Genomic DNA, 23,820 nt, shown 5'->3' on the forward strand with positions numbered 1-23,820 from the left:
AAGCAGCAGATGTACGCAGCTTTTAGCATCGACTTCTGTATCATCTTATTTCACATTTGTTGTTTTTGGTGATCATTTTGTGATGGTTTCCTTGTGTAAAGCTGATAACACTTTCCAACTTTATCTCATCATCCATCCAATTAGATACAATTTTCCCCCCCATTTTCTAAAGAAAAATCTGACGAATGGTTCGATTTCAAAGGCCGAAAGTAGAGCTGCAGTAATTACGGTTATCTGGTCAGATTCAGATTTCCTAAAGCTCAACCCTGCTGATTCTGACTCGTCTCCAACATCTGTAATCAGCAGTGGGGAGGAGCGGGGATCTGACAATAGACCTCACCACTTCACTCTAAATTGTACTGGAGAAAGACATTGAACCCTCATACTTATTGATATGTCACATGTGATTGTGTGCATGAACGTGGATATGCATTATTGATTAATGCATTAGGGTTTTAAATCACCAGCAAGAGTGAAAATAGTTGCAGCACAAGAAGAACCACTGATTTTTCCATTTTTAAAAATAAATTACATCTTTAAAAAACATGCCTTATTTTTAAAGGATAATATAATTTACTAAAACCAGGTGAACCTGTTCTTGACATTTGTACACTTGCAAAATAAAAATGTAAAAAATAAAATTTAATCCTCAGAAGAAGAGGAAATAAGAGAGACCTGAAAGCACAATAGTGCATTGATTGGTGAAGAGGTGGTGACTGCACTACCTCTTCACCAATCAATTCTCGGAAAAAAAAGTCTCGATCTCTGATCTGGAAACCTTAGACTCCCAGCATAACAGAGTGAGAAACACATGTAAATAGTGAGTCAGGTTTGTGATACAAATAAATCTTGAACTAAAGATGAAATTACTCATCCAGCTCTGCAGGACAGGTGTCAATATTCATGACCTCATTTTGTTACTTGGAACTTTTGAAACAAAAAAGGAAAAAAGCTGTTTTGGTGCTTCAGAAAAAAGATTTTGTACAACAGAAACCCAATCTGAAATTAAATTGAAGTGCTCCAAAAATTGAGGAAAGAGATAAAACCACATAAAAACCACATAAAATTAGTAAAACAGATATACACATACTAGTATATAAGAAAAGAAAGCATGAATAATAATAAAATAAACCAAGACTGTGACCTTGTTTGTATATGTTTACCAAATGATGGAAATAATTATAAACAATTGCATGAATATTGAAAATTATCCTAAAAAGATAGATTGTTTAAGGTCCAAGATAATATAAAAAGAAAGGAAGCTTTCCCCTGAATTTTTATATCTGATTCTTGGAACTATGAGCAAAATTTGGCTTAACAATGTCAGTGCTTGAGTTGAAGTATCTGGCTTTAATAATCCACTTATTTAGACTGAGCTTGAATCGAGGCCCTTGAAAATTAAAGTCAATATTGTAAAATCTGTCCTAAAATGAACTTGTAACCAGACATTTCCATCTATGTGGAGCATGAGAAGAAACTGTTGGTGAAATAAACAAGAAGTCTTAGTTATACAAAGATTTATGGTTCAAATCTTAAACAAAGAAATAGTGCCTGTGTGAATTTAGTTGGGAAGTTATGCCTGTTTAACTTCCCAACTAAATTCAGTGCTCAGTGCTGCTCCACTGTAGCAGCACTGAGTTGTTTATTTTACAGCAAAGAAGTGACTACACCTGGTAACTTTATATAACATACAACTATGAAGCATAGGAACTTCTTTACAGATATAATGTACATGAAATCCTGCAGCATCCTTGTGCTTTGACGGGTAGTAAAAGTGTGGAAATTGCTGTTTCTGCTGAAATGTGACATGCAACAGAGCTGCTGGATAGGAAGTACGTTTGTCACGTTGACTGAGTGTGTAGTAATTATATGTCAGCATACCATCATTATGTGGGATTATATATACACTCTTACTGTCTCCGCAGCACTCTAGTACACTTTGTATCTGTTTTCTTGTGACATGAAGGAAATGCAGTGTGAAATCTGAGCTGGGAGTTGCATCGAGTAAAAAAAATAAATCCACTGAGTCACATCTTGTTTTGTACTTTCAGGTGTTCCTGCCGTGTTTGTCGCAATCTGGGCAATCGTCAGGGCAACGCTGGCAGACGCAAGGTACACGTTTACAAATTGCATGAGTATTTATTTTGACATTATTTGCATATTTTTGTCTTTGTCGAAATAAAAAGATTAAAGATTGAACTGTAATCAATGGAACAAGACAACCCATCTATTAGCAAGTATAAAAGAGACAAAAGGCGACTGTACAATTACAGTCTAATTCATGTGACATTTGAGTCACCCGTGAAATCCAATTATACTTGCTTAATTTAATATGCAACACAGTTGTGAACAAGAGTAGACACACAATGCAACAGGTGGCACTGGAAGTAATTGCTGTGAAAAGATGAAGTTAAATCTTAGTACTTCTCCCAGCGCCTGTTTTGAGCTACAGTTGATGAAAAGAATGTTATTTACAGGAAAGAAATTATTCTGCTTCTCAAAGACCGTTCCTTTTCTCTTCATTGAAATAATAATAATAAAAAAAAATCAAGAATATGAGAGAAATTTCTGTCAATAAGAAAGGAAATACTTTAGAAAAGAAAAAGCTGAAAAGTTGAGTTTGGATCTGATATACGACACCAATTTTCACTGATGTGCATGAAGTCTTTCATTGAAAATAAATCTTTTACTACATTAAAACACACACACACACACACACACGCCCACACACAAAGTTTGGAAAAATTCAACCTTTAATTGATCATGAAAGTCAATGTGTCGTACTTAACTTTATTCATTTTGATTAATAATTAACCCGAATAAGCTGAAGAAACCATTGTGCCATCGCACATCAATCAGATGAATGTAACTTTATTTCCTACATTAATAAAAATGTTAATGTGGGACTGTGGTCGCAGTAAATAAAATATGAACAATTCACCTTCTGTGGCGTGAACGCACAATCTCATAACTTCCTTCTGGTCATTATGAGCCAGGAGGAATCAAATGTTTGTAGAGGCAGTTGTCATGAGGGCTTTACCTCCAATAGATGACCTTTTATGGGGACTGTGATGTTGGTCTCAAAATCCCAAATAGCAGAAAGCATTAACCATGGTGTCCAGGTCTGACAAGATGCTGGACACCATCAGATGCTCTCATGTAAATAATTTCTTTGATTTTAGTTACCTGTATTCTGTGCATGAAGTTGAGAATGTCTTTGCATCTGCCCCAAGTGGTTAGAGGTGTGAACTGTAGTCTGTCAAAGTGGCAGGTGGCCTTTGGATTTTTTCTTCACCGTTTTAAAAAACTAAGAAAAGACCGTAAATATTTAGTTAATGCCACCTTTGATACGGAAAGATCTTCGACCATTCATTTTTAGTCCAGTCTCCAGGAGCTACTATGCTGCAACTTTTTGAAGCTTCCCTTTTCTAGCACACCTGAATCAAATGAATAGCTGATTAGTAGGTCTTGGCAGAGCTGAAAGCTAATGAAAGGACCAGGTGAGTCGGTACAGGGTTGCATTTAAATGTTGTACGATAGTAGCTCTAGAGAACTGGATTTGGGCACTCCTGCTTTAGATAATCCTGCCCTGTATTCTCTCTTTTGATTTCTTCTCTATGGTTCTCTGTGAGGGTTTTCTATAAGATTTAGATCTGAGGACATCTACTGTATATCTACTGGAAAAAGATTGATTTAGGCTGTTGAACCATTTTTCTTCTGTTGATTTGGGCACACTCTTTGAGCCAAGGCCACCAAATGTATGTCTATAATTTCTTGAGATTTTAAACAGTTGATTATGGAATGTACTCTTATTTGTATGCATTTGAAAAAGAAAAGGAAAAAAGCCCTCCAAATCAGAGATCCTCTGCTGTACTAATTAGTAGGCATGAAGTGCTTTTCACATTTGTGCCCTTTGCTTTACAGCAGACCAAACTGAAATGTTTGTGACCAAAAATTCATATCTTGACATATCTTTGGTCTGTTGAAAGTCGCATCTTTACTCGCAACCGGATTGCTTTGTTTCAGTTAACTCAACATGTTTGCATTGAATTTATTGGCTAGAGAAGGTTTGGCATGCCCCCAAACAACCAGACAATCTTCCCTGTGCATAATCACAAAATATGTTTTATAACTTAACATCTCTCCAATGTCGCATGTTTACCCTAGGTAATTAAAAAAGCATGGATTTATGAAACCATTTCAAGATTTCCCAGAATAATCTCAATTGTAAACATTAAGTGTAAATACAAATTGCAGTTGAGAAAAGTGTTGCTTTAGCTGGTCTGCCTAAATTGCCCCCAGGAGTGAGTGACTATGTTTGTTTGCCCTGCGTCTCTCTCTGCATTGCCCTGCGGTGTAATGTCAACCTATCTTGGCTGCTCCATGTCTTTAGCCCAAAGTCTGCTGGAGATGAGCACCAGCTTACCCGAGTCCCTGCAAGTGATATGTATGAAATTTTGAGGGATTATTCTGTTTAAACATTTTCTCTCCCCGCTGAATAAATCTACTGAACCGGAAGGTTGCACTTTTCTAAAGTTGTCTGTGTGAAATAATATAAAAGAGGAATTGATTATAAGGGTATCTGCACATCTTTGTCATCCATTTCAATATGTGTTGCAGACACTGTATTGTCAGGTCTAGTGGATTTATATCTGGTACACCTTTCTGATAATTAAATAACTTTTTCATAGTATGTAACCAAAACAAGATATCATTTTAACCTTTACATCAAACTTATTTCACAGCCTAATTGTTTTCTGTTTATTTCATCATCAGGTGCTGGGAGTTAAGTGCTGGTAACGTCAAATGGATTTACCAGGTTCCTATCTTGACAGCAATTGGGGTAAGTATGAACAGCATTAATTGATTAAAAGGCATATGTTTGCCAGTTTTGTATGTAAAGGGAAAGAAAAAATGGAGAGAAGATAGATTTGTTAGCCTGCAACATACATTCCACAAAGATTAAAATTTGAATTATTGATTTCTCTGATCAGAAAAAAAATTCAACCATTCAGTCATCTATCGTCACAGAAGCCCTGAGCCCAAACAAGTCACTGCCACTCCCTAAAATGATAACATGTGACCTTTTTGTTGCCCTTCGAAGTTTAAAGTGGCATATAAAGTGAAGATCAGTATTGTAGAACTTGACAACAGTGATCTCTTATAATTGTAACTTGATTATTGTATAGATGACAATTCTTGAAGCGCTTTAAGAAATCAAAGGAGTCATTTTGCCCTCATCCACAGGTTCTCCCTGAACTCCCTTGAGAAAATGCTAAATTTCTCTCCTAATTTTCTCTTATTAATAAATGTTTGAGGTTTTAAATTATTTTATTTTTCACTTTTGTTGAGTTACTGCCCACATCATCCTAAACACTTTTACTGAAGAAACATAGATTTTTTTGTCACCCCCAATTCTGATTCAACTCTAACCTTTTCAGTTATTAACTACATTGATTTCAACAGGTTCTAAATTTGAAACGTAATTAGAGAATTTTTTCTTACATACAAATGCCTAGAGCTGGAACCTTTTAATTGTGTTTCTAGTATGCCTATAAATATGATGCACACTCGACACTTGCTAACATTGATGGACGATGTTGCTAGCAATTTTTGCATCAGAAAACAACCTCATGGACACTGGAAAAGACTATTGTTGTGTGCAAGTTGTGCTAAAAGGAGTTAGCCTTGGAGACAGAAGCACACATGTCCCCAACGCTAATGTCAGCATCCACAGTCCACATATTTAAAGAAGCATTTTTCAAAGAAGTTCCATAAATTATCAGGGATTCCTGAAATCCCTGATAATTGACTAACCTAAATAACTTATTAAATTTGATTACAATTTTTATTGACTCTCTCCAAGCCAACAGTTATGTACAGTACTTAAAGGTGTGACGAGCTACATTTGTGGTTATGAAATAATTAACCCTAAGTCGAGATGTCTCCGTAGAGTTTGTTGAACATATTTATAATGATCTGTGGCTTTTCTAAAAAGACAACAAGAGCTAAATTATGCAGCAAAGAAATTTAGGAAAATCAGTAATTACAAAGACTGGCCCAGACTGCCTTTTCTGTATGCACTTGCATAAATGTACTGAGTTATTTGGACATTTTTTTCCAAACTTACTTTTTTTTTTATTTTTATTTTTTAGAATTTATTTTTTTTCCAATAAATGTTGATATACGTACATATAAAGGGTGTGTATTGGAAAACAAGGGTCCATTGTAGAAGAATAAATATTATTTTAAAATTATAACGGTTACCTCGATGTTATACAAAAGTATTTCTGAAACAGCTTTTAAAAAAACATTTCACGTTTTACAGTTTGAAACAACATATTTCAGTGTCTTTCTTTTCCCAGGCAGAAGAGCCTTTGTACTTAAAATAGTTGTAAACAGTTAAATTAATAAGATATTTAAAAAAATGTTTCCTTGTGCATTATCCTACTGTGAAGGCTGTTTTATACATCCTTGTATAATTAAGTTTCCATCAATTTGCAAATGTAAAAATCTGTTGATTCTAATCACCTGCTGTTTTTTATTAGCATGTCCTGCTTGATTTAACAGATATTTTCACCCTGAAGACTCGTTAAGAAAGCAGACATGCTGGAAATAGTCTGTCTTACTATAATCATTAGAAATCTGGTCCAGTAATCTTTGCTCATTGACACAGAAAATTTCTTATTAGCAAACACCGAAGTGCACTAAAACTGGGCGAAAGGGTCTTGGATAACATTGTGGTGTAGCTGTAAGCTCGATCACAGAAAAGCAGATTGTGACATGTTTTTATTCTAAGTGGTGCATTTTGTCCCTCGTGCTTGAATCTATTTTCTCTCGGTGCTCCCGTTTCCTCCCACAGTTCAGAAACCTACATGCTGAATTCTTTGGGGATTGCAAATTGGCCACAGCGTGGATGTCTGTTTGTCTCTTTGATAAACCAACTACTCTTATATAGCACATTTTATACAGTTTACCATTAATCCATTCACACACACGCCCACACGCCTCCCCCACACACACACTCCTTCAGCCCTTCTTTGTGTGTCGACTGTATTTGCACATTATCTTTGAGGTTTAGTGTTTTGCCCAAGGACACTTGAACATGTGAAACAGCTGGGGACTGAACTGCCACTATTAAAGAACGTTTTGTGCTGGTGACCGACAGCTGAGCCGGGAAGCTGCCAAAAAGAGCATTTGGCCCTATTCTATGATAATACTTACAAAATGTTTATAAAAATTAAAGTTAAATAACTGCTTTGAATTCAATTCTCTCAGCGCATATCGTTAATTAGCTTGGCACAAAGCTTCAAATGGAAAACCTCAATATACTGTAGGTTCTACTAATTAGGAAGCTGTGACTGAGCCGTTGACTGGATTAGGATGGCTACCTATATAATGTTTATGTTGTTGAAGAACAAACAAATATATCTAGGACGTCTCTTGCCTTCAACGCATTCCTCTTTGCCACAAAGATTTATCGTTCATCCATCTGAGGTGGAGTCAAAGATTTTTGTTTCAGCAGGTCAACTCACAAATCTCTGCCTTGAAGATATTTTCTGATCAGAAGAGATCAATGGTTCATTTTCTGGACAGATTTTTAACAAATTGTAATCCCAGAAACTATGGTAATACCCTCCTATCCAACTACTTCATACATGTTTTGTTAGATGTGCAATAAATTCAAAATGCGTGAAATTGTGTGGCTCATATGTTCAACATATTATACAAGCTGAAAACAGTATTTCTATGCTAGAGGTCAGACTGGAACTTTTTCTCTTATGCTTATCATTTACATTAGTTGATGGAGATTGAGTTTCATATTATAAATTCCTCATAACCAATAAAAAAAACTTGAAGGTTGTCTGGTGATGCCAATTTCCTTTTGAAATGAAAACTATTTCTTTAAATCATTTGTTGTATAATCATTCTACATTGGAAAACAAATGGTTCTGATTAGTCACTGGAAGTCCAAACTTAAAGGTAAAGGGACGCTTTATATTCTTTATGTCATGTTATAATGTTATTCACATTTGTCTGCACAAAGCGAAAGAAGTAATGTGCATTTTTCTTATTTTATTTCTGTTTCATTGATCTTAAAATAATACTGCTGGTAATGAGCAGCAACTGAGTAGAAATTGCACTTTGTCCATCCGTATGATTAACAGTTATTTTTTTAAATGACAAGGGTTTATTAAAGCTACAGCTCCTTCATGTACTGCATTAAGTGGAATGTCAGTAAACCTTTGATGTTATTCTGGTGTATAATCTTCACAGAGGAGGAGATTTGTTTGGCCTCCGTTTGATTTACATAATCACATCTTTAGAACATTTTCTCTAAAAAAGAAAAATCTAATTATCATCTTATTTCTCAGTTTGTGTCCCTAACATTTACATCACAATTACAAAAGTTTTCTATTTTCTCCTCTTCCTTTTCAGCTCAACTTTATTTTGTTTGTGAACATCGTGCGAGTGCTGGCCACAAAGATTCGAGAGACAAACGCAGGGAGATACGACACCAGGAAGCAGTACAGGTTTGCATTAAATTGGTTAAAATTTACAAAAATTACCTTATGAAACTTACATTGTGTTATATATCTGTACATTTGCTGTATGCACTTGCATAAATGTACTGAGTTTGTAGAAAGGGAAATGTGATTTTCTTTCTAATAGGTGTCAGCTTGTCAGAGGCATGTATCACAAGATGTCACTGTTATGTTGTTTTATATTAATATAAGATGAACAAAGATAATTTTATTGTGATTTTGGAAACCAACTCTGAATGTTAGGGATATTCCAATCAAGGCTTTTAGTTCCTAATACCTAGTCTTCTGAATGAATGTGAGTGGCACTCCATATAATCACTTTATACTGATGAAATTTGCCCCAAACATGGAAACTTATTTTGTTTTTGCGCCTCAATTTTGTTGTTGCTGGAGTCTCCATGTCAACAGAGACAAACTTAGTACAGCTTAGTACATTCTGTCTATTGGAGATTTTTCCTCAGAACAGAGATTTTTCTGAGGAAAGAAACCGCATGTTGTCTTTTCTTTATGCGAGTGATTTTGCCAGTAGATGTGATTAAAAAAAAAAAGTTACGATTTGCATCACATTTGCAGCAGTTAATAATTTTAGTCAAGATTTCTAACTCACTTGTTCAGTGCTATTGAATATGTGAATGAGAGCAGTTGTTTTGGGTGAACAGAAGAGAACTAAACTGATGTAAATAAGCTGGCAAAGGTGGTGTGTGATGTTTCAATGGAAATCATCTCACACCACCATAAATACATTCGGCCTTTAGTCCTTTATTCAGCTCTCTGGGGTAGTTTGTTTCAGGCCTTGGGACCTTTGCTGAATGTCTTCCCTCTTACTCTTATTTGCAAAAATAGGCAGTGATCTTTATCCTATTTAAAAATGTCACTGATCTACTGAAAATACAGACACCAGCATTGAGTTTAGACAATAAACTCCACAATTAACTTTTTTTTTTCTTGCCATAATCTGATACTTTCCGTAATTGACACAAGGAAAAATATATATATATATATATTTCTTAGGATATTTATTTAAAACCTCTCACATTTGTGAGAGGTTACTCAGTTACATGGAACAGTGTAGTCAATCAACAAATGCCTGACAATATTTATAACAAAATAAGAAACTAATTAAAATGCTTAAAAAAAATTACTTTCTGTCTTTACACAGATTACATAGCTGTTCAGAAATTGTTCACCTGATTAAAGCAAAAAAAATAAAAATAAAAAATCAGTTTTATTTGCGCTGCAGCAAAGTCCTCTGAATCTTAACTGGCCTTTCTGTGTGAAGATTGCATGTTCTGCTTTGCGATGTGCTATTTGAGATGGATGTTACAATCAAGTTGGCCTAATTTTATTGACTGACCAATAAAATTGTTCAGTCTTTTTTTTTTTGATCCCAAGGAAGGAAGTTTTCACCTTTATGCAAGAGCAGAGAATTAAGTTTTGACGAGCTGATTCTGACTTTGTGGTTGAAAGTTGAAACTAGCTCTCATTATGTGAGCTATGCAGATGCACACACACAAACACACATTCCTACATCTGTAATTATCTGTATTTTCCCTCCCCTGCTGGTGCTGGCGTCAGCATGTCAGATAAAAACATAATAATTATAGCGTATCAACCAAGAGCAGTCCCACTTTGAATGGTGCAGACATTCTATGTAGCTGAAATGACAATTTATCAGAATAAATGATTGTGATCAGGGGTGACGAACCGGGGACCATATAAACATGTCAGATGCAATAGATGTCATTATTTCTAAAAAAGAAGTGAAGTGATTAAATCAAAAGTAACTGATAATCAAAGCTACTCAGCAAGCAAATAGGAAAGTACTTGCAAGTCAAATCCACAACTTCAGATGTAAAGACTTCATGTATTTTTTAATATGTCACCAGTTGGACCATTTATGAGTTATAAAAGTGGCTGTTGTTAATTAAGATGTCTTGACTGATGGGCAAAAGATTATTTATGAATCCAAAGACTCAACAGGCACATTTAGAGGTAAAATCAAAGCTGAACGATGATAATAATGTTCAGTTGCTTGTTGCATCAGTCACAACAACTGTTTATACTTTTATCCAATGCAGTTCTTAAATGTCACCATATTTACTTTCCTTTTACATATTTTTATCCCTTCAAATAACAATCTTTAACAGACACACATTTCATTTCTGTCTATCAAAAAGAAGATTTAAAATTAAACTAGCTGCTCTCGCTGCACTCCCGCTAATGTCACTAATATATTTTTCTATTCTGGATGATGGAAAAAAATAATAATTTATTGGATTGATTCTTTGATGAAGATAGCAGCTTCTCATCTAACATCAGAGCATTACAGTTTTATCTCATTTTGCAGGTTTAAAGGGAACAATCCTATTTTATTGGTGCGTCACACTCCCTCACAAACTTATGACATACTGTAGCTCTGTGTCATCACAAAACATCGTCTGTGATGTTTTAGATCAGAATCAGTATTTTTTTAACCTTTTGGTCAAACATAGTGTGACAGTTATTGTGCACCAGGAAGCTTGTAGAATGGCTTTGCCAAACTAAGTTTCAAGAAATCTGTGTTGAGGATGACAAATGAATATTAATGCACATGAGGGAGGCAGGTTGTTTGAGTTACCCTTGCTTGCTTGCTAGGCTCATTTGTTTCAATTGAAAAGGGGAATAAATCACAGTCTACCTCTTATTTCTGTGTTGTTGCTTTCTGTCTGCAGGAATAAGAATTAAAACAAAATGTGAAAATGAATGAGTTCATAGTTCTAAGAGTTGAAAAAACCTGAAAATAGAGCAAATAATCTAACTAAGTGCAAAAGACTCTCCACCTACATGTTCTTTAAGAAAGTTTCCATAGTATTTGGATTTATTAGACCAAACCAAACACTTTATTGATTTGGATTTACTTGTAAATACAATTATTTTGCCTCATGTAGGATGTGAATACTAAACTGGTGTTATGCTTTGAAAAAATTTAGACCAGCATATTTGCTAGAGACATAAAGATTCAGTCTTCAGTACTGAGACTAATTCTTAATTTTTAAAATGATGACTTTTACTACCTTCCTAACTCTATGTAAAACGTAAAACATATATAAATTACTTACCAAGTCTTTATTTCTGTTAACTATTATCATTTTCTGCTAACAGCTAATGAAAACATGACATTTTTGTTGTCAGATGTCCGGTAATGAGGTGCACCAGCTGTGTCCCCACATATGTTTAATGTCCATATTTTAACTCCCATCATATAAATGCTTAACTTCTGACTTTAAAGGCAGTAGTTAAAATAACACCTCATAATTCTGATACCTAAAAACTAGAAATTTTGTTCATACTCACTGATAAAAGGAAAAGTTGCAGAGGAAAAAATGTGTGTGTAAGCATCTGGTTCCAACTATAAATATATTGTTTTTGCTTCTACAGAAAATTGGCAAAGTCCACCCTTGTGTTGGTGCTGGTGTTTGGCATCCACTACATCATCTTCGTTGGACTGCCTCACACATTCGAAGGACCAAGCTGGGAGATTCGCATGTATTGTGAGCTATTCTTCAACTCCTTTCAGGTACTTTCTGCTTACTTTTCAGTTATGCTACATAAGCAAAAGAAAAAAAAATCCCCAATAAATAAAACTCCTGGGTAGCATTTATTTGCAAAATCGAGGCACAGAATGAAGCAGTGCCCCAGCAGAGCTTCCTGCGCTGATATGTTTTATTTATGTTTTTTACCAGCATTACCTTGTACCGCTCTACTTAATGTACTTTACATGTCCCTATGTTTTTGTTTTATTGTTTAAAATACTCTTGATTGTATTTTGTGAGACCTCTCCGACTCTGTTACCCTGACACCTAAAGATAAATGCTCATACTTTTTCCTCACTTCCCTGACACTCAGGAGTTGGTTTCTGCTGTAGGTTATTTGTTTTCTGAACCAAGTGTCTTTATATATATATATATTTTCCCAGGTGGATAAATCAGGAACAGATGACTGCTTCATTTGTTCTGTAGCTGCACTGATATTCTACATGGTGAAGACTCAATTATACACAGAACAAAGGTGTTTCAATGCTGCAGGCATAATGTTGTTCTGGAGAACTCTAATTATGTCAAGATCAGACTTCTCCATTTGTTTAATTATTTCTTAGTTTGTGATGTTAATCAGCAGGTGTCCTAGATGTTTCCAGTTCACACAGACTTCTAAAACTGGAGCACAATTAATATGGCTCAGAAATGAAACATCACCAGCTCTTCCACAGTTTAATACTTCCAACTCTTATTTTTTTTACTATACTATGTAATGTAATAGAAGTGATAAATCATATTTTTGCTCTTAAATTACAAATGACCACAGTCACATTTACTTTGCGGTTCTACAATAACTCAGTGGATTCTGCAGATTAAACATGATGGGAACGGTTTTGTTACAGCAAGAAATCACAAGCAGATGAGTTTGAATTATAGAGATTGTAAATTAAACTTTTCGACTTCTGGTAGGAAACTGATTGTTGTTTCCTTTCAGCATGACTCAAAATAAGTCTAAGAGTAGAAAACAACTACTTAAAAATAGTTTCTTGATATGAAATTAGCCAGAAACCATGTGGAAAAAACTGAGGAAAAACATAACTTTTGGAAACAACAAAGTGCACAATTTTATTATTTGTAGAAATTAATACAAAAATATATACTTTCATCTTTGAAAGGACTAAAATCCATTAAGCTTTACTGAAGTCTGTGGTTATGTTGTGACAAAATCTGAAAAGGTTCAAAGGGTATGAATATTTTTGTTGGTATAGAATAATGTTTAAAGTTGGAATAGCTGATTTTCACAAACTTATTTTCTGACAAAACCATTCAGGCATACAAAGTCCAGCATCTACACAATATTTTCTGCATTGCAGATAATGCATGACTTGGTTATAAAATCCCCTGTGAAAATAAATAAGAGCATTCAGTAGTCCTGTCATTTCACACAGTAGAGACTTTTTATACTCTTTGTTTGTGAATCGCTTCATTATAATCATAGGATCCCTTTTGCTTATTAAGCGAACAATGCACTGCTCTGTCAGAAAAAGGCAAAGAGAAAAGTGTTTCATTATTATTAACTGTTTGTAAGATCACACAACAAGATAGACAATCTTTGTGAAAGGAGCTGCAGAGAAATAACCAAAGATCACACACTGAGATCTGTGTTGTTGTCAACGCAAAGGTTTTTAGTAACCTTTGCATTTCCACTTCATGCAGTGGGAGGAATCCAAAATTAGCCTGTATAAATTACTCTGGGTGACTGTCAGTGTCAGAGTTATTACTTCACTTTAATATGCAGGAAAGAAGCATGATAATGAGGTTGATTCCCTTTCATAATTAAGCTCACCCTAAGTTGAATGAGCAATTCTGTGTGTTAGAATCAGTGCTGCCTTTATTTTAGGCCACATTATCACTTTCTTTTGAGCAGTAAAAACTTAATTACATGTGTAGAGAAAATATTTCAGACTAAAACATGTCAATATTGCTGAAACAACGAGCCTACGATGAGGTTACTTGAAAGAGTAACCTATAATGACAAGCTTTCTACTGCAGTTCTTCAGGAGGTCATCAGTTTAACAGAAAATGTTCTGACCAATATTGAAAACAAAAGACAAATCCTGAGCTGGGAAATTTATTTAACCTGGTTTCTTTTTAGTTACACAAGGACACCAGTAAATTTGTGATAAAGTGACATTTACCCGAGTGTTACGACCCGTCTAGGGGTGGCCAGATCATAACATGAAAGGTCCCTCCTCGTCCCATCCCAAACAGCCAACACATACAAAGTTAAACATTTTACAGTGATATTTATTAAAAAATATATGTTTGATTTAAATATAACAAAAATGGAGCATATAACGTCAGAATGAGCTAGTGCCAAAACAACAAACAAAAGGAACTATCTAAATAATAATCAACTTACCTAACCGAAAATAAATAAACCAAATGACAAAAACTTACCTCCCTAACTAAACTAAAAAAACAGGAAAGAACTAAGGCAACATAAATGGCAGCTCACTCCTACAAACTCCAAACCAAGAAGTTTAACAAACAAAACAAACAGTGTGGCCGGTTGAGATGAGCAGAGGAGGGATCTTCCAGGAAGTCCACGTCAGCCGCTTTTATACTCCTCACATCCGGGAAGCCACCAATCGGACGTCCCCCGTCGTCCTCCAGGCACCAATCAAAAACAAGTACCTGCACACTCATTTACATAACATTTAACGACTCCAGTCGTAACACGAGACTTATCTAGTTTTTTAATATTTGGACAGTGGAACAACTGGGCAGAATCATGTTTTAAATGTTTTGGATCTGGTGAAAACATGTTACACTAATCAAAGATTGATGAATTGAAAACAGTTAAAATTGTTTGTTTTGCACCACTGGAAAGTTCAACTTGTCCCTCAGCAGATTTAAATATTGTATCTTCGTTCTACCCAACATTATAAACTGATGGGCTGAAAATTCATTCGACCAAGTATGATGTGCAATCTTTTTTTTGCATTTGACACGGTTGGGGTGGCTCTGACTCAGGAGCGTTTTGTGATGGAGAAATGGTTGCAGTGTTCAAACTTCACAAAATCCATTTGCAACAAAAGCATTTTTTGCTGCAAACAATATAGTCAAAAATCCCATAAACCCAGATCATTCACTGCTTCAGGTAGAAAATAACATCTACACCAAAGCACATCAGATGTCTGCTTGATATCTAATTTATTTCTTCAAAAGAATAAATATTTAGGGAATTATTTATGTGTAACATCACACTTTGTGACACAAGTCCCAACGTAACATTAGATATGCTATGTGTGTCACTGAATCTCTTCTGATGATTAATAAAAAAGACTTCTGACAGGCCGTCAATAAATTAGTTGCAGTGGATACGTTTATTTTTCATTCTTAAATGGATTTAAGCAGCTGCTTTTCCCTGTTACAGTGATGTGGAAAAATACTCCCTTTTACAGATTTGTAGTATTTCTTATTTGTTACACTTGGATGTGGCAGATTATCAGGCAAATATCACCTTGCAGGCTTTGTTTTTTTTTTTTAAGTTGACTCCATGTGAAAAAGTAAGTTCCCCCATTCTTTATGCTTGGAACTAAAGTAGCTTTTGAGTTAAAAAAAAAACAAAGATCCTAGCATTTATCAGTAAGGACAAAGTCATCTCTACGGCTATGGAACTCCAGTACAATTAAAGCCTTTTTCCAACAAAAAGATTTAGAATACTGTACATGTTTATGATCCCCAAGAACTTAGGGAAAATATTCTGTGTACTGATGAGACAAAAGTAGATTTTTTTAGAAAGGTGTGTCCTTTAAATCTGGCTTAAAACTAGCCAACAGTAAAACATGGTGGTGGCAGTGTCATGGTTTGGGTTTGCTTTGCTACTTCAGGACCTTGACTAATTCTACTCATTACCAGGAATTTCTTCAAATGTAATTCCTTAAGCTAAAACATACTTGAATTATGGATTGAATCTGCATCTGAATGTTTGTAAAACAAGCTAAAGATTTCAGAGTGGTCTAGTCAAAGTCTGGACAAAAATCAGATTGAGATGTTGTGAAATGACCTTCAAAGGGCTCAAAACAATCAATCTAATAAGGGTGAATTAAAACAATTCTGCAAAAGTGGGTCAAAAATTACATCAAACAAAAATAACCAGCTATCACAAAAATTTGTCAGCTTTGTGGCACAAGCAACTTTGAGGTTTAGGGGAGATTTTGATAATTTAAGGAGTCATATTGCCTTTTGAGACCTTTTAGTCTACTTTATATTGTCTGTTTAATTGCTTTCTTGATTCTTCAGGTCATCAGTATTCAGTACTAATAATGAAATTGAACTCGGCTGTCCAAAAATGTGGTTAATCAGAGTATAATATATATTTATAATTTAACAAGGTTAGGTTATTTAGGATGTTATTTACCTCTTGATGAATAAAGTAATTTTTAAAAAACCCCGGTTGTCGTTATTCCAGTTATTCAGGATTTATTTGTTTTAAAAAGGTATGTTCGTCCTTTTTAATTGGTGTCAGAATTTATTAGATTAGAGTGACCAAAGTGGGTAACATAAAGTCAGATGGATGAACTGAAGAACAGCAGCAGTACATAAAAATATCCTTTCATATTGATGAGGCGTGAAACTGAAAATAAAGCTTTGCGACAGAAATTATGACTCACGCAGGTGTATAATTATTGTGTAGGTAGATTTTTTATAAATAATTTAAAGTGGAAAAATTTTTCTTGATTCCTTAATAAGAAAGGTTACTCTTTTATTACATTTACTTGAAATGCATAAATCACGAATAATCATTCCCCAAATTATGTAACAGATGGCAAGTGGAGCGGTCTTACTGACGGAAACAGAAATTAAATAAATTGAGAGGGATGGAACCTTTTTATTCCCCTTAGCCATTAAATCACATCAGTGAAGGTTGATGGGATTTCTGCTTCACTGAAATCCCATCAGTGAAGGGACTGACATTCCTCACATCAAATGCAAGAATAGTGTCCACATCAAATTCACTTGGTAGTAAATTTGATTTGGACACTATTCTTGCATTTGTGATAGTAATGGTAAAATGCTGCTTTGTTGTATAATAAAGATCAAAATTAGTCTGCCACCTGATGACACAAATAACACACTGACCTGCAGCTTATAAAGCTTATTGGCTAAAAGGTACAAGTGCAAAAGCATCTTAAAGTCTAAATGAAAATTGACTTGCACAAAGGGAGAGATCTTACATCAAAGATTATAAAAACAAAGACTTAGAAATGGAAGGCGAAGCTTTGTTTGCTCGTTCATTTGGTGCCTATAACTGCTTATGTCCTAGTCGGTGTTTCAGTGGAGACTGTACAAGTTATAGGATAAGATTATTATTATTACTATTATTATTAAGCATGTTCTTAGGCAGGGGGATAAAACCAGAGTACCTGGACAATCACGACAGAGCCATACTAAGAAAAAATAAAGAGAATAAAGTGGTGCGAGAATAGAGCCAAGTCATAATATTGCAAAAATAAAGTTGAAATTATACAAGAATATTGTCGTAATAATATGATAGTCATATTACGAGAATAAAGTCATATTACCAGTAAAGTTGTAATATTTTCACTTTATTCTCACAATAGTGACGCTATTCTAATAATTGTATGACTTCATTTTCATAATTTTATTTTTTAAAGTTTCTTAGCATGGCGCTAATAATCCATTGTTGACAAAAATCCACGTCTATGGAAAGACAAACAAAATAACTTGTTTACAATCTCCACAAAGTCCAATGGAAACACTGTTTTCTTCAGCAGGGTTGAGGAAGCTGGTCAGAGTCAGGGGACGATGAGTGGAGCTGAAAATATGGAAATTACGAAACACTTTTGAGCAGGATTACAATCAGACAGTTACCATAGAATGTGTTGTGTCTTAAAATGGCCCAATCAAAGTTCAAAAGAAAATCAACAAAAAAATTGGATGTTCACAGATTTTATCAGTCCAATCTCAAAGAATGGGTGCAATTTTTCTGTCTCTTGATCTGCAAAACTGATAGAGACGTATCCCCAAACACCAACTTTTGGTTGGTCTATCGTATATATTGCCAATTAAAATTTGTAGATGTTGGTGTAATGATTTTTCCAAAGACTTTTTTGTCTTTACCATGAAAAGGTATTTTGGTCTAACCTTGTGTATTTCTCAATATTAAGTATTTTTCAATATTAGATTATTTGCTCCATGAAGAAGGTGAAATGTCTGTGATGTGATTTTTGAAATGACTTCAATTTTCACAGGGATCATACTTTTAATTTGTTCCTGTCATGATTTGAATGAACACACAGCGAAACATGGAAGAACAAATCTGAATCTGGTTTCTTTCTGTTTATTGTATCAAGAGAAGCAAATAGACAGTGGCTGGTAATTTTAGGCCTTTCTTGGCGTCATTCTCTGTTTCTCTGATGCCCTCATATGGAACATGTGATTATAATTATAGTGTAATCCATTTTACCCTGAGTTACTAAGATGCATTATTTTTTTTCCAGGGCTTCTTTGTGTCCATTATTTATTGCTATTGCAACGGAGAGGTGAGTTGATATTTTTTCTGTAAGCATAGTTATTGGAGAGCAAATGCTAAAAGCAAATATAAATATAGCAGTATAGATTTATAGGTTGCAAAAGAATTTGCTAAAATATCTTAAAGTACTCCAATTACAAAAGCAACAAACCCATTTTGACATGTTTTAGTCAAATTACACGCTGTTTTTTACTTAATGTTTACTCTACATTTCTTATTACTGAAAACTTTTCATTCAGCTAGAAATTGAATATAAAAACACAAAAAATCATTTTGAACCAAGAGAAAATTCATATTTCTTAAACTTCGTCTTGGGTTAAAATGATTCATCGTTGAATTGTTTCACAATGTTAAAAATATTCAACATGCTTAAAAAAAATAAGTGCGGTGGCGTTATTCTTAATTTCTCAAACTACTGATCTCAAAGTAACACTGATGGAACAATCTCCACGTAAAATAAATAAGTGAACATATACTAAAAATGACTCCTCGTCACATTTTGTGACCAAAAAGTGAATCCCTGTAACAAATGTGTTTATATGGATATAATTTGGTCCACATGCAGACCCAAGATCAGCATCTAAGTGTTTTATTTCACGAGAAGCTGACATATCTAGAACAAACACATGAAAGCTTGAGCAGTATCACTGCAAATATAGCAGTGTGATTTAGGCAAGTGTAGGAGAATCTGACAGACAGTCAAAAGTTATGTGCAACTCCTTAAAAATACCTGTTATGTCACAACAGAGAAACAGACAAAGCTCTCACAAAGTCATTGCATCCAATGTTAGGATAATATAACATCTGCAAGTTAACGACTGGACACTTTAACATGCATACACATATTTAGATTTTTTTTTATTTTTCATTTTTTATCTCCTTTATGGTATATATACAGTATATATGTCAATTTAATATCTGTACATTGTGAGTGTGAAACAATTTCCAACCTTGCGTGTGTAACCGATACAAGTTCTTTTGGCGAGAGTTCACAAGCATTTAATATAACAGGTATTGCAGGTGTTAACTTATAATAATTTGCCCACCACACAAGTAAAGTTCTGGATTCTGCAGTCGCTTCTGGACATTTTTCTTGATAAGTCTTTTAACCCCTCAGGAGTTTCTGTAGAAGAATCTCAATGTACTTCTCCAAAGCAGGGTTAGATAGGTCAAGAACATTGCTGTGTTCCTGCAAAATATCACCTTATTCACTTGAAGGTGAAATAAAGTCAGCATGATATTAAAAAATAATTTTGGTTTCTCGCAGGTTCAGACAGAAATAAAGAAAACATGGACACGCTGGAACCTTGCCTTTGAGTGGGAGGGCCCGGTGGTCTGCGGTCGCTACCGTTACGGCTCTGTGGTCGTAGGTCTCAACAACAACAGCACCAGCAGTCAGTCCCACCTGGCCGGTGGAGGCCTTTCCACACGCTCCACCACCCTCGCTTCGAGTCGAGCTTATCGAAGCACGGGCGCGCCCTCCATCAACGTGCATGCCACCCTTCCGGGTTATGTGATGACAAACTCTGATCCCTCCATACCCGAAGAGCTGGAGGACAGCGGCCCCAAAAGAGTGGACGATATCTCACTGAAGGAAAACCTGCCTGTGCTGAATATAAGTGCAGCTGCTGAGGATGAGGAGGAAACGCTGTAGCTGGCAAAAAATGCAAAAAGAGACTGATTAAATTTTCTACCGGTGGAGCCGTGATCTCTTTACTTTCTTGTGTAATTTAAATTCTGACAAAGGTAGCTAACACAAATGAAAACTAAAAGCAAAGGAGCATTGTGAACTCTGTGGATTAGTCAATACTGAAATTAGTTCCAATGCCCGACACGATTCATAAGTTTTTATATGGCTGAAAGGACTAATCAACAGGTTCTTTTTTTATTCTCAAGAGAGACTCAACGAGACACTCAAATCATATTTATACCTGGATTTAAAGAAATCATTTAACCCAAGCTGTGACTCTGGTGCAGGTGTTAAAATCAAGCATATTCATTTTAGACATTTGACTTTAGTTTTAATATCCACCTGTAACAACTCATGCTGCACTGGTAAGAAGGGCTTTTGGGGCTGTGATATTGCACATCGTAAAAAGAATGTGGATGAGAGGATTGAGACAACAAAAGAGCCCTTATTTTTGTCATGAAGAAAACTCCATTTATCCAACTGCCTCTGTAGGCCGCTCAATAGATGTGCTCTTAAAAAATGAGAAGCAAGCTCCTGCATACAAGTACTGAAAAGTTAGAAACATGTACCTAAAAAGTTTTGGAAGCTCCTTCTTTTTCTTGCTGCTAACTGGTGTGTACCTTTAATTAGGATCACATCTGAAACTAAATGTGAATCTCCAATCAGAAGAAGCACAGATTATTGTTTACATAAAACAGGGTGTTTGTAAGATAGCAGTGACAGCATGACAGATGTAAAAACAAGTTATTGCCTGGAATGTTGTATTGATGAAACATTTGTTTTTAGAAAGAAAAACAAATATTTTAACCTCTAAAGATTTAGTGTGTGCTATATTTCTCCATTACCTCCATTGAGCAGAGAATAAAATCTTAAAATGTTTTGTTAGGTTCAGAGAAACTTTTCCATACAATGTCTTTTATGAATTTTATGTTTTTATGTTTTATCCTTGTAGATATTTGAATCACTGTTTCCTACCTTGCTATTTTGACTGTCGTATAAAAATAAGAGCATTTTGCAGAAAGTGAATTGGATATTTTAAAAGTCCTGCTGCATCTTTGAAGTACATATTGTTGTTGATGTGCCCCTGGTCTGAAAGGTGAATGTTTGTTGGGATAAAGTCTGTAAAAATTGCAGTTTCTGCTGCATAAGGTCTTGGTATGTTACTTTTGCTGTGATGTCATTGTCTGCTTCTATTTATTTTTTCTTTCACATAATGTTTAATGGTCTTGGCGAATTGGGGAAATTCCAATGCTCTTTGAGTCACCAAAGAAGGTTGGAAAATTACTAGCAAAATAACTCAGAAAGTAAGATACCGGTCAATTTCAGTTTCAAGCATGCAGCATGCTAAGGTGAGTGGATCTTCACCATTGCAGATAGTAAAGTTTGGTTTATTGATGTTATTGGATCATTTGAGTCAAAGTTGTGTTGATCGGTTTTAGTGCCTCTAATGTGCAGCATTGCTACTTACATAGACAAAGATATGCTGTTTTCATGCAGCCAAATTTCTTATGTATAAATTTATTTGTTGCAGTCAGCTTGTGATCAAATTGTTTGTCCTACTGTGTTGAAGGGTATTAAGAGCATTATTCCCTATAGGTTTGTTCTCCTGTGCCATTAAAGTGAAAGGCAGAAAGGAGCAGTTATGTGACAGGGGTTGGAAACAATTTTTAATTTTCAAAAAAAGGGTTCCAAAGATTATTTATTGATTTTCAAGTTATGGAAAAGTCACTCATACCAAAGACAAAAGGGATAATTCAAATTATTATTAGTGAATTTAGAAACCTTCCTTCATTCTTAACTTGTCATAGTTCTGGAAAATTTTAAATAAAGAAATTAAACCACCAATAATGTTGTGGTTTAACAAAGAAAGAAAACACTACAAGGTAGCACTTTACAGAAAGTGGAATTAATGATATTAACCCTCGCCCATGCTAGCTATAGCTGAAGCATGTGTGAACTGAATAGTCAGAATGAGCATTGTTGTTTTTTAGTTGAGATAAATAAGAACTGAACTGAAGCAACAAGTACAAACCAAATTTTGTACTTGATGCTCTTCATGCTATCATTGCAGCACAGCTAGCTGCTAAAGGAAGCTAACAGTAATGGTGCAGAACAATGAACTATTCAGAAAATGAATACAAAAGTAGTATTTTGCACTTAAAAGAAGGAAGTGTTAGAACGGAAACACAGTGGGATTTCCAGGAAGACTGTGCTACTATGCCACAGCTACAGGAAGTTAGTCTTAGCTGTTGGCTATAAGGAAACTCATTTACATTCCTATGTGTCCAGAAAAATATTTAAACAAATATACATGTCAGAAAAGTATGTTGATAGAAAACTGTAAAAGACAAAAAGATACACTTTACTACAGAATTAAAAACCTCTCTCCGTTTTGCACCTGATTATTCCTGAGGACTGTGGTCACAAAAATGTTTAACATATGCAAGAATGTGCGTCCTTGTGTTTGTTTTTTCCACTTTGAAAGTTTGTCTCTTTGAAGACATTTGCAGGCGTAAATTCACTTTCTGCTTGTCACAGAAGAAGAGATTCATTTTAATAAAAATTACTACCCATGGCGTTCCATTTCAGCTGGAAAATCTGAGATTTCACCTCAATAATCAAATCTGACTTCAAAATCCAACGTAAGTGCCTCATGCTTTTAACGTTATCAAAGCTTTCTAATTTTGCTGTCATTTTTTACACCACTTGTCTATTTTCCCAATTTAATGTCTGTCCAACCATTGTCACTATTGTAATACACATCAGATTAATATTGACTAATTTATCTGAGTGTCTGGGTGACGGGGATGTTCCATGACACAAAGTAAAATGTTGATCACAGTCACATTGTGAATAGTTTATATCATGTATTTTCTAAAGAATAAGTCTGCAGTTATATAAAATATGTCTATTTCCTTTACTTGAGCTTATTTGTTGAGATTTTGACACAAATTTTTTTAGAATTTTTAGTTTTTGTTCACATAATTTTCTATCTGTATGGTTTGTAAGTCATTTTTTGTTTTTCACATCAAACTCAGTGTATAATTTGTTACTTTCAGTTAATGTGTTGGCCGTGAAGCTGTGCAGTACATCCAATTACAATTTAGCTGTGTTTTTTTGTTTTTTTTTGCATGTTCGTCAGTGCCTCTCCAGCTGCAGCAGAAGCTTTAAAAGTTGACTTGAAAAGGATTATTTTTAATCTTGTCTTTTCATGTGCCAAGAGCATTCAGCTGTTTTTCACTGTGATTATTGTCTGTGTCTTTTCGTGGTTTCAAACATATACCACTCTTTGCTTGTCATTTTGCTGCTAATAAATGTTTAATGTGTGCAGCAACTACCTGGTGACCTGCCCTTTGATGTTCCCTATTTCAATGTACATTAAATGCTAACCTATTTTTTTATTAACCAAAAGTGATGTGTAGCATTTAAGAAGAGTAACTTGAAATTATAACCAGACATATTAAAAAAATGCAGTTTCAATGTGACACTGTAATGGAAACATTCATC

General features: G+C 34.8%; 1 protein-coding gene across 1 annotated transcript in view; it reads left to right on the forward strand.

Annotated features, from left to right (window-relative positions):
- pth2r (parathyroid hormone 2 receptor) overlaps positions 1-23,612 on the forward strand; it is a 50,311-nt gene extending 26,699 nt beyond the window's left edge. Inside the window, exons 8-13 of the mRNA XM_014469595.2 lie at positions 2,052-2,112; positions 4,777-4,843; positions 8,440-8,534; positions 11,964-12,102; positions 18,592-18,633; positions 19,891-23,612. Coding sequence (XP_014325081.1) covers positions 2,052-2,112; positions 4,777-4,843; positions 8,440-8,534; positions 11,964-12,102; positions 18,592-18,633; positions 19,891-20,277 — 791 coding nt within the window. The 3' untranslated portion in view covers positions 20,278-23,612. The remainder of the gene's footprint in view (positions 1-2,051; positions 2,113-4,776; positions 4,844-8,439; positions 8,535-11,963; positions 12,103-18,591; positions 18,634-19,890) is intronic.
- The last annotated feature ends 208 nt before the right edge of the window (positions 23,613-23,820 follow it).

The sequence above is a fragment of the Xiphophorus maculatus genome, chromosome 7, assembly GCF_002775205.1.
Source record: "Xiphophorus maculatus strain JP 163 A chromosome 7, X_maculatus-5.0-male, whole genome shotgun sequence".
In the NCBI taxonomy this organism is placed as follows: Eukaryota; Metazoa; Chordata; class Actinopteri; order Cyprinodontiformes; family Poeciliidae; genus Xiphophorus; species Xiphophorus maculatus.